Source organism: Saccoglossus kowalevskii, chromosome 22, assembly GCF_978046115.1.
Source record: "Saccoglossus kowalevskii chromosome 22, keSacKowa6.1, whole genome shotgun sequence".
NCBI classification, from domain to species: Eukaryota; Metazoa; Hemichordata; class Enteropneusta; family Harrimaniidae; genus Saccoglossus; species Saccoglossus kowalevskii.
In genome coordinates, this window is record NC_140662.1 from 19,545,958 (window position 1) to 19,558,437 (window position 12,480).

General features: G+C 34.6%; 1 protein-coding gene across 2 annotated transcripts in view; it reads right to left on the reverse strand.

The window, feature by feature from the left end:
- Positions 1 to 12,480, reverse strand: part of LOC100367850 (carbamoyl-phosphate synthase [ammonia], mitochondrial-like) — a 55,811-nt gene that overhangs the window by 2,108 nt on the left and 41,223 nt on the right. For both annotated transcript variants that reach the window (XM_085495915.1, XM_085495916.1), the window contains exons 24-37: positions 11,591 to 11,656; positions 10,952 to 11,015; positions 8,660 to 8,841; positions 8,095 to 8,219; positions 7,287 to 7,356; positions 6,668 to 6,735; positions 6,201 to 6,354; positions 4,718 to 4,825; positions 4,103 to 4,192; positions 3,164 to 3,334; positions 2,696 to 2,770; positions 1,658 to 1,816; positions 1,060 to 1,166; positions 580 to 709 (exon numbers count right to left, since the gene is read on the reverse strand). In XM_085495915.1, coding sequence (XP_085352041.1) covers positions 580 to 709; positions 1,060 to 1,166; positions 1,658 to 1,816; positions 2,696 to 2,770; positions 3,164 to 3,334; positions 4,103 to 4,192; positions 4,718 to 4,825; positions 6,201 to 6,354; positions 6,668 to 6,735; positions 7,287 to 7,356; positions 8,095 to 8,219; positions 8,660 to 8,841; positions 10,952 to 11,015; positions 11,591 to 11,656 — 1,569 coding nt within the window. The remainder of the gene's footprint in view (positions 1 to 579; positions 710 to 1,059; positions 1,167 to 1,657; positions 1,817 to 2,695; positions 2,771 to 3,163; positions 3,335 to 4,102; positions 4,193 to 4,717; positions 4,826 to 6,200; positions 6,355 to 6,667; positions 6,736 to 7,286; positions 7,357 to 8,094; positions 8,220 to 8,659; positions 8,842 to 10,951; positions 11,016 to 11,590; positions 11,657 to 12,480) is intronic.

The following is a 12,480-nucleotide window of genomic DNA, read 5'->3' on the forward strand; positions in this document are numbered from 1 at the left end:
TAAAAGCAAAAATTATGTACTTTTCATTTAACAATAAGTACTAGTACCTTTTTGCTACTTAGATATCTCTGATTTTTTTTTATCAATTCATATTAAAAAAAGTAAGTGTAATATAAGAAATACTATTTAATAACCATTTAATTTCACTATTTCGATGTTTTGAGCATATTCACTGTGTTTTAATTTCATGTATTTGTCAAGGAAACAATTTTATTATTTATACAGTTTTATTGTTATTTTACATGTTTACGTAGATTTAATTTAGCAGATTTTATTTATCAGTGAAAATAGTAAAATTAAAATCAGTGAATAATTAATGCATTTATTAATTAATCATTATTAATATTTAAAATATGACTAATGATGAATTCAAAGTCAGTAATACGACAAGAGAAAGGTGAAAGTGGTAAATTTTACACACTTTCAACACTGTTTCTTCATAATTTATGAGTTTTCAGATATAGAAAATTGAGAAAAAATGTTTCAGACTGTGTTGAAAGTTAGTCATCGTGAAACTATTTACAGGATGTAATTATCCAGTTATGTTTGATGAGACAGGCATAAAAGCGTTAAACATACCTCAAAGTTAGTTAACAATGGAACTCCAGCGTCAATAGCTGACCGTCTAATGAGGTAGTTATCACGAACATATTTGGTATTGTGATTAGGTAAATTAATCACAAGATCAATTTCCTTTTCTTGAATTAACCTGCAGTTTAAAAAAAAAGAAGACATTTGATGAACATATCCATTATATATCACTTGTGCCATAGATACAATATACCAGAATATACAAGGCTCCATGTTGTACACGGAGGGAAAGAGTTTGTTTTGTTTCTTTGGCTCTAAGTACTGTAAAATCTGTATCAGAAGCCGCGACTTCTATTAAAATGGTACAATGCAACGGAGGGGATGTGGCTTCTATTAGAGCATCTACACATATGAGAAATAATGAATTTTTGATTCTCAATTGTTCAAAAAGAATGAGTGCGACTTCTATTAAAGATGCGGCTTCTAATACAGATTTTACGGTAGTATACAGAGATAATCATCATTTACCTGGTTGCCCTTGGAGCAGATTCCTCCTCATCCAGTGGCCATCCAACAACTGAGGCTTTTATATTGTGTGCATTTAAATACTTTGCAGTAGCTACAGTGGCAGATAGCTAAATAAAATATACAAATGTAGCTGGTTATAATATCCAATTACACAAATATTAACAAATGTTAATTTCTCTTTGCCATGTGAACTGACTAATACTGGCTATATTATGGCACTTGGAATTAAAATAAAAACAAATCTAAGGGTACACTAATAAGCTGGAACTGCACTTGAATTTGTTTCAATGAATGTATGACAAGCCAGTTATTGGAGACTCCAACACCGGATTTGTCAACCAATCAGAATGAACCATTAGCAGCACATGTGTTTATGTAAACAAGTCTATGATTCCAAATCCCAATGTTTATTACAGTACGACTTGCACAAAATTTAATATTAGCTACTCGTATAACATTATGGGATGGTATGAGCCTGAACTGATCACTGAATTCACAGTACTCACATTGGTATGATGCTGAAAATATTACTGAATTCACAGTACCCATATTGCTATGGGACTGAATTAATCACTGATTTAACAGTACATATACTCACATTAAATCCCAGTTGATTAAGCTTCAATGCAGTAGGTAAGAACTGAGGCTGAAATGAATGCTGGATTCCGATCAAGATATTCTTCTTTGGTATTTTAAATCCGGTTGAAAGCAGAGCCTTGATAAAAGCTGTGTGTACATTTGGACCAAAGCAGGCAACCTGTCAACAAAATTCAGAGATACAATTAAACATAGACTCAAAAGAAATAACTCACGATTTCAATTTTGTGTGAGCCTAGACCCTAAGGATTCTATGGTTTATGATGCTAGGCACAATAAGATACCAAGATTGACCTTGCTATGATTATGAAAAAAATAGAAATTGGCTCCCTCTATCAATGCTTCATTATTTTGATAGTGCACTGCTGGAAACATGGAGTGTCCAGGTTTCAAATAAACCGATAAGGCTTGTATTCAGGAACTATGATTTGAATAAACATGAGTAAACAAACGACCAATCAGTGCATGTTTTAGAACAAAAGTACAGATCATCCATCTGCTTGTACAAGTAAATTGATTGGTTCTTTGTAATGGAAGAGGCACATGCTGATTGGTGCATTTATAAGTTACTGAATATTACAATGCAGACATATTTTATAACATCTTTCTTGTTGTCAGGCCGCCACAAAGAGGCTTAAAGTTTTACAGTGTTGATGGCATTATAAATGATCAACAAAACAAGGCAGTCATTGGCATTGGCATTCAGTCATGTCTGATGGTGAGCCATCTTATTTAATGACTTTTTGGAATTAAGTATTATACAGTTATCTTAGCTACAAGATTGTATAAAATAAAATAATTTAAAATTTCCTATTCTGTGATATCTTTCATACAGCGAGCTGCAATTTAGAAACAAAAATAAAAAATTGACAGTGCCTCAAAATAAAAAAAAAATAATTCACTTTATTTTAATTTTTCAGATTCTGTATTTTTTTTTTTCATAAGTATTTGTTATTCAACATCATCTTTTATTGTACTTTTCAAGTCAACATTCTAATTAAAATACGAGTATAATAAAGTTATTATTATAATTCATTACCTCTCCAGTAGATGCCATTTCACATCGTAACAATGGGTCTGTGTCTCGTAGTCTTGGCCATGAAAACATAGGAGCCTGAAATGAAAGTAAAGTTGTTATTACATGTATAATTAAAAGATTATCAGCATACAAAAAAAAAGTACAGAAGATAAGCATGCTATTGTGGAGGCTGACACCATATAAGTTCTAAGCTTACAATATTCTGACAATAACCTGGGCTTTGTACAGCCTCTGGATCCAAACATTTAGTGCAATAGTAGAAATTTGTACTTAGTTTATTATTCTACAAACTCTTTTCCAAAGAAGTCTGCCATCTTGGAAAGATTGCATAATCATTCCATATTTGGAATTCGCATTTCCTAATACAGTAAGAGGCAGATACCATGTGCAATACTTCAAAATATGGCACATTGACACAACATGACAGATTAATTCTATATTATCATAAATTGAATTCAATAAATATACCTTTATTCCTACATAGTCAACAGGATTAATTGGATCTTCTAATGTTGGCAGGTGACTGGTATCAACTTTTTCACCCATCATGACTTGGGTTGCTATTTTTATAAGATCAGTGTCGATAGTTTTGGAAACAAATGGAAATGACCTTGAAGCCCTCAAATTGGTCTCAATAACCTGAAACATACAAGAAGTATGAAGGTGAAATTAATATGTTCTTAATTATATTTGGCGTAATACAACAGGAAAAAGTTGATGGCGGTTGAGTTGAGTTGGGCTGGGCTGGGCTGGGCTGGGCTGGGCTGGACTGGATTTGGTTTGGTTGAGTAAAGTTGAGTTGAGTAGGATTGGGTTGAGTAGAGTAGAGTCCAGTTGGGTCGAGTCGAGTAGGGTCGAGTCGAGAATTGGGTTGAGTCGAGTAGGGTCGAGTCGAGTAGGGTCGAGTCGAGAGTTGGGTTGAGTCGGGTCGGGTCGAGTCAAGTCGATTTGGATTGGGGCGAGTGAGTTGGGTTTGGGCGAGTTGGATTGAGCTGGGCAGGATGGGTAGGTATGGGCAATCACTGTAAATGAAATTAGGTCTGTCCACATAAAAAAAAGTACTGGTTGAATGTAACACTATTTTTTATTTGTGAATATTGTAGCCCAAATTTTGTTATTGTGTTCCAAAGCAAATCACAAGGTAACAAAGTCTCAATGTTTTGTAGAAACCCTGGGTTGAAACACAATACACAGTAATTTAAAAATAGGTTTCAAGACTACTTTAGTCAGATAAAGTGCCCCCATCTACATATATGGGGTCTTTTGAATTAGTAATGCCATCATCTGAACAGCAAGAATAACAAGTATGTATATTTTTCACTTAAAAGATTCTAATAAAAAAAACAGTAGCGACAATAATAAGAATCCATATAGTTATAGTAATAACAAAGATAATTCCATATTTACCATAATATCATTATCTTTAGCCAAGAACTGAGTATTAAATGGACCAGATATATTGAACCTCTTCGCAATCTGTCGTGTAGCTTCTCGTACCTGTAGTGGTGACAAAAATTGGACTAAATAGATTAAAAAATGTTTTATATATACTAGTAAACTGTAGCATTGTAAAATGCAATCATCCTTTTTTTTATGGAAGTCAAATTGTTTCTATGACAACAATTACTACAGCTAAATGAATTATCTGCGATACAAATTCTGAGTATTCTATGCTCTTCAGGAATTCACAGAAAACCTTTATATCAAATTACATATGGCTGGACATTAAGAGAAATTAACTTTTCCACCACAGACATTCTCGTTCAAATTTTTCTGGACTTTTTCCTTATATTCTTCTGATATTTCTGGAATGAATCCTAATTTTAGAGCCAACAGACTAAACTTGAGTCAATTTTCAGTTTTTACTAAAAAAATTGGCTATTTTTGTCCCAATGTTCTGAAGGAAAGTGCAGACTATAAACGGGACTATTTTGTGAATTTGTGATGAAAAGAGAAAACTGGTAGTGAAAGGGTTAAGGTTTTTGTATCTCATTGACTGTTGCCTAGGTGATAGCATCCTACCTTCCTCAGTGCTTCATCACTTATAGTTTGTGTGGGCAAGATTAATGTTGCATCCCCGGAATGTACTCCAGCGTTTTCTACATGTTCGGATACAGCATGGGCAACAACCTAAAATAGATAAACATTGAACTTGAATGTCAGATAGGCCTAGTGCAAAGTACGCAAATGACATCACTATGTAAAGTGATAAATTTTACAAAAAATAGAATAGTGACACAGACATATTTATAATGTGTGCAATCAAAGGCTTTAATAGTTATTTCCATGACAACATTTATAAATATGTTCAAAAAGTGAACTTCCTTAAAAAGCTGTTTTGTGTTTTGAACACACTATGATTAGGGACGACGTCAAAAGATCGATGTCGGATAAAAAACTTATTTCCTTTAGTTTGGGGGAGGGGGGTCTTGACCTGAAAAAGTTTCCATCCTACATAAACGATTTTATTTTTTAATGAAGTCAAAAATATCTTGGAATATTTGTAGTTCGTTTTTTTTCTATCCAATCATGGACAGAAATAACCGAAAAGGGGAAAAAAACAGAAAAATGGTTTGGTTCGAGTGTAAATCTGTGCGTCAAATGGGGTGCATTTGTAAAATCTTTTTACACCCACCCGACAACCAACTGCTATGCAATACTACTGTCCGATTATCAATTTGTATTTGACGGTGTATGTAGTCCAACGCCATGACCAATATTTATCAATTAAGTTTCAGTGGGGGGTAGGGGGGGTTTGGAAAAAAAACTAAAGGAATTAAGTTTTTTATCCGACATCGATCTTTTGACGTAGTCCCTCACTTCACTTTCTTGTAATCAATATAAATGATCTAAAATGAAAAATGGTTGTGACAAACACTATTAAAATTTTGTGGTAATAGAATGATGTTGAACACCATATGAAAAGTGTACAAGTCAGACGATGTTCTGATTTCAGCAATCGCTTTCCATTGTTGAGGTGTTGCCTATAATACTTTTGTACCTTACAAGAACGTTAAGGGACGACGTCAAAAGATCGATGTCGGATAAAAAACTTATTTCCTTTAGTTTGGGGGTGGGGGGTTTTGACCTCAAAAAGTTTCCATCCTACAAAAACGATTTTATTTTTTAATGAAGTCAAAACAATCTTGGAGTATTTGTAGTTCATTTTTTTTCTATCCAATCATGGACAGAAATAACCGAAAAAGGAAAAAAAAACAGAAAAAATAGTTTAGTTCGAGTGTAAATCTGTGCGTCAAATGAGGTGCATCTGTAAAATCTTTTTACACCCACCCGACAACCAACTGCTATCCAATACTACTGTCCGATTATCAATTTGTATTTAATGGTGTATGTAGTCTGACGCCATGATCAATATTTATCAATTAAGTTTCAGTGGGGGGTAGGGGGGTTTGGAAAAAAATTAAAGGAATTAAGTTTTTTATCCGACATCGATCTTTTGACGTCGTCCCTAAAAACATTCGCATTACTGACTATATCAACTTACCACGCCATTTTGAGCCACCGCGTCCATTTCAATTTCTCTGGCTCCCTGTATAAACTTTGTGATTACCACAGGATGTTCTTGGGACACTCTAGTTGCCTCTTCTAAAAACCCTCTCAATTCATCAGGACCATATGCAACATTCATAGCTGAACCACTGTAAACAATAGTGAAAAAATTATGATAAAAATACTGCAAAGCATGCACAAGAAACCACTGCAAAAAAATCAACATGTTTGTTTTATTCAAAATGGATAAAAAAAAGTGTCAATATGGTTTACGCTACAGGGTTTGAGTTGTATTTTTTTACAATAAAAAGAAATGACAGAACTATATTTAGCTTACACATGATTCATTTTAAACAGACTTTTCGATGTATGAGCAACATGTGTAACAAATTCAAACAGAACTATGTTATAAGATAGGTATGAACAACTCAAATTGGAGTAAATAAATATCAACACACATACCTGAGTACATATGAAGGCCTCAGAAGACATGGATATCCAACACTGGCAGCGAAGGTAAGTGCCTCATCCTATCAAAGATTAAAATTATATTCAAATACACATTGTTTCTTAAAAAATTTCATAAAAATTAGTACTCAAACATTCCATTATTTTGTATTCAAATACATGTCATTCAAGGTAGATTTTGAAATGAAAACAACTTTTCTGTGTGCTATGTTTGTTTGGTCATGGCATATTTACTCCAAGAACTACCTAATTTGGAACAAAATTGACAAGAAGAATACTATACCATGAGAGGAAAATTATCGCGTACACATAAAGTAGTTCAAGAAGCAGAAATAATAATATTCAACATTTTACTTTTAATCATCGAACAGTGTGTGTATTGCATAGAAACAGCATGTAGTCTTGTATCTCCCACAGGCGGGACACAATTGTTTTTCATTGATTTTTTTAGGAATAAAACTTACAATCTTACTGATGATGATCAACTGTAACCACTATACCAATCTGCTTTTCAAAATATGTCAAAGTATTTCAGAAATACTACAAAATTAAATCTACTCTAATTCAGTAATTATTGCATACCGTAATTATGATTTCTGTGTAAATGACTTACCAGTGACGAGAGAGCTTTCCAGGGTGCTTGATTGACACCAATGTCATCTAAGATTGCAGAGTATTTGGATCTATAGAAATCCGAAAAATACAATTATAGTCTCTATACTGAGTTAAATACATGATACAACAAAGTCTGATCAAGAACTTAACCTTTTCAACCAATTCACATGCATTTTCATTTTTCCTGCATAAAACTGTTGAATAAGTTTCAGTTGGTAAAACTAAAACATTTTTTGTGTGTATTTGTCCTATAAGTAGTGCATGTGCTGACATAAATTACAGTTGTCTCTATGGTCAAAATAAGTAATGTTTTTAATGATTAAATATACAATAAATGTGACTTTTGCTTTATATTGGAGATGTGCTTCTAATAGAACAAATACAGTATATGTGGACAATCATTATGTAGTACATTGTAAAGTCCTATATCATTATTTATGCATGACCTTTGACATCACACGATATGTTACTATAGTGATGACTCTGTAGCATTATGGGATACCTGAACGGCATGGCCCCCATCAGTTGTCAATAAATATACGTCTATCCAAACAGAGCTTCTCGAGTTTATTTATCAATACAGACTTTACATACATGTGCAAGGATTGGACATGGTTTTTTTATATTTGAAACTGGGTTTTAACAAAAAATTACAAGAATTCATTGTTTAAATACAATTTAATTAAAGAAACATCATTTTAGGTTAAGGAGTTTTTGAAGTAAAGTACCCCAGTATACAGAAAAAAATATTTTAAGTCAAACATCACAAGCTTTTTTTCAGTATGATACAAAGAAAAGAGTATTACCTCTCTTCAGCATCATCAATACTCATCGGATTTGTCCCCAAAATATTGACTTTATTCTTATACAGCGGTAATGCAAGGTTATTTGGAATCTGACCACCTACAGAAATAATACAACCAGTTGCAGCCTATAGAAAAAAACATAATATAGTTAGTGTACACTCTTAAAAACAACAAGGGTTTCTCTAAAACTGTATTTTCAATTTTAAAAAATTGAAAAAAAGTAATAAATATTCTGCAATTTGTTTTAAGAAAATGAGCTTAAGTGGAAAAATGCACTTTATAGGGAACACTTGTCTATTCATCATATGCAATTTCATTAAACCCAGTACTAACAAAAACTGTGGTATAAATATATACTACAGATGGTATATTTGAAAGTGGTAAAATATCAGAATTCGCCTCTTGTTGATATTTATCAAGCACTTTTTCTTGTAATAATTTTTCAAAATACATTTTTGTATAGCCATTAAACGCATTCATCAAAATCAGTACTAACAAATATTGTGGTGTAAATATAATATACCATAGGTGGTATATTTGAAAGTGGTATAATAGTGAAACTCACCTCTTGTTGATATATATCAAGAACTCTTTCTAGTGATAATTCTTCGAAATACAGCCTATCGCATTCATCAAAATCGGTACTAACAGTCTCTGGGTTGTGATTCACAACAATCGTCTTATGTCCCATTTCTCGTAATGAGCGAATACATGAGACAGCACACCAATCAAATTCTACTGAGCTACCTGCAATGCAGCATAAAGATGGGATTAGTATGGTGATATTTATGTGTTTGACGAAAAAAGTGAATATTTCATAAATATTTTTCAATGATAATTGTTCACTTTGTGAATTTATTATTACAAGCTATATGTGATTCACAGTGTGCCGAAAATATTTCCTATTATCAGTATTGTGTACACTTTGGATTTGTTTTGTTTTACAGTTGAGCATGGTACTTATATCAACCTATATATTTTCTGAAAGCTAAGATATAGGCGAATACGGTAGTGCATATGCTGTACAAATGTTTGTCTAAGTGGTCATTTAGCTTTCACAAAATAACAACAGACATTCTACCATTAATAGAAGCAAAAAAAACAACATGTAAAATGGACAACAATATCATTTGAAACAAACATAAGTGAGTACCCGCCTTACAAGAACATAAAATTATATATTTTTTTACCATGAGTACCCAAACCAAATTTTTAGAAATGGTGCAAATTTTATATTATATCTATAGAACTAATTACAAATGGCTCAAAAATCGCCATTTTCATGGGTGTTTGACACATCTTGGGACTTCGGGGACAATAACTGTATCTGGATTTTGTGAACAGCATAAAAAAGCCATGTGGTAAAATCAATGAAATCTGATGAAAAGTGGTACCGTATTACCCCGGGCACGCGCCCCTCCCTGGGCAAGCGCCCACCCCCGTTTTCACAAAAGTTACATGTTGGGGACATCTCCGGTTAAACGCCCAGGGTGATTTTTAGCCAAGAATTAGGTCAACAATAAAGTTGTATTTGTCAAAAACGAACGCGTTTGATTTATTTAAATAGTGTGTTTGTTACGGTAGTTCTCTTTTTGGAGTGTGTGGTGGCCCTGAAAAGGGCCGTTTTGTTTGTGTTTTTACGTAAAAACTCATTGGAAGAGCATCGCCAGGCGATGGACACGGGGCTCTTTGGCAACGACCAAAAACTTATCCGTGTCCAGCCATTGGTTGGCCACGTAGAGGTCAAAAGACGCATTAAGTTTGGCTCTTCCGTTTCACCCCTCCGAAATGTTCTACTTTCGCAGCCTAATCGCAGGTTTTTCGAAAAACGTCGAAAAAACACAAGAATTAGTGAAAATGTTTCTATTTGGGGCGGATTATTGATAGAGGATAATGTCTTTATTACAAAAATGCTGAAAAACCGCGAGTTTTTGCCTTAGTTTTTTATCGGCGAAAAACTGCGAACTCGGCAAATTTGGTTGCACAACTTCCCTCTATCATATACACCCAGCGACATCGATGCAAGCTGACTGTGAACGGGAGCTAGCACTTTTGAGACATTGCTACTTTCTTTCCATCCCCCATCACAGCTATGGCATTACGGTCATGTGGATTATTTTTCTGTCGTTGAAGAAAAACACATTTTGCCGACCTCAAGTCCATTACGATAACCATAATGAGGCTTGTGTGTGGGTGCGTGAATAAATCATGTTAATGAGATCGACCAGAGTTTATTTTCAGTCTGTTTTTTATGTATCGCCATTTGGATATGTTTATGTATTCACAATAGTTTGTAAACATTTCACATCAGTAATAAAAGTTTTTTTTGTTTCATAACCCTGTCTGCTATTCTTCAGTAATTACGATGCGATGTATCAATACGTGCGTGAACAAAATTATGCTAATGAGGTCATCGCCTTCTTGGATTACAAGCGGTAGTTTTTCCCCGGCCCTTTCGACTTGCACTGATCACGGTTACTAAAAATGTAACAGTGCATTGATTACAATATTTACCATAGTTTGTAGTCAATTTCAGTGAGTAATACAACTTCATTCGCTGACATAAAACAAGTTTTATTCTTGAAATTCGACCCTGTGTCTTAGTGTTCCCACAGATCTTGACCGAGTGCTCACATTTATTGAAACCTCGCATAAATCAAGAAATAAGTACGTGTACAAAGTGTACGAAAGCATTCCTTTATTTGACCTTATCATACGATCACAAAAACAACTTTTTAAAATCCTTTTTGGGGTGGTCCTCGGGTAAGCGCCCACCCCTAATTTTTCCCGATTTTGTACGTTCAGGCCCCTGGGCACGTGCCCGGGGTAATACGGTAGCACATTGTGGAACACTTACCGATATGATATGGTCCACATCCCAACACCATTGTGCCATGGTCATTAAACAGCAAGTCATGTTCCTGATTTAAAAAAAACAAAACAGGTTAAATTTGACAGCGATACGATTATAGGCAAAGCTGGATAAGAATAAAGGTTTCATTCAAATGTCATTAGCACACGCGACATATGAGCTGATGTTTGCAGTGAAACTTGATCCGTAGCTACATGAATATGTTTGTACAGGACAATACCATATATACGTATTTGAATTGGTGGCCATTTTGGCAGACACGATATAGAGTGTGACTTGTAGGAAACGCTCAACACAAGCTAATTTTTCAGATCAAATGTTTTGGGCTCAGTCATGTCACAGGCACATAGTGTTTGAAAAGAAAGTACCATTAAATCTGTCTTAGAATTCGCATCCCTATTAGAAGCTGCATCCATTCCTTTTGAACAATTGAAAACCAAAAATTCATCATTTTTCAAATGTGTAGATGCATTGTACCATTTTAATAGAAGCTACAACTTCTAATACAGATTAGACAGTAAATGCACTTCATATTTGGAAACCCTACCTCCCAATACGGTAGGTTGCCAAGGGAAACAGATAATAAGTCAGGATAATTCAGATTTATTATTAATTGTTACTTACCATGCCATTGTATGTACAATAGAGGTAGTTAGTTTTAGCTGGATACTCGGCAGCCATTGTATCAATCTAAAATAAAATGCACATACATCTGTTATTAATACAACGACAATTTAATTCTTAACATTTTTTGGGAGTTTCTGGCGAATTTTGACTGTTGTTCATCAGTCGATACGACCAGGACCATCTAGTCATCCTGGGATCTGGGTGGGTCCACAGGTGGCTAGCGAGGCCTATCTGCATCCGGAAGAGTCTCTGGCAGTGCGGACAAGGGATGGTAGCAGCTGCTACAGGGTTGTTGGTCCTGTTCTTCCTGGCCTGTCTGCGGTCTTCAGCAGCAGCAATCCTGTTGGCCTTGCGTACTTTAGCTCCCGTGAACAGCTGATTTCCATGTTTCTCTGTCTTGGGCCGACTGCTCCCATTTGTCGTGACTGATGTTAAGCGCTTTCAGTGCGGCTTTTAGTGTGTCCCTGAAACGCTTCTTCAGGCCACCTTGGGAGCGTTTTTCTTGCTGTAGCTCGCCAAACAGGAGTTATTTTGGGAGACGCTCATCTGACATGCGAGCTACATGTCCTGCCCAATTTTGACTATCGTATATGTGTAAGTGGGTGTATGCCTGAATCCAACGAGTCTTGGACGGGCCAAACCTGATTAGTTGCTAATCGCAACTATTTTCGACCCCTATTTCATTTGTATATTTTTGTTTATATATATATTTTGTGTGTTGTTAAGACTTACTTTTTTGTTTGAAATGAACATCTACCTATCTATTTATCTATACTTTCAATAGATTGCAGCAAAGGCGGCTGCTCTGCTAAGTATGACACCTTGGTCCATACTTTGCTATATAGAAGAAATCAAAGCTTATAGGCGAGTGATGAGAATACAAAACA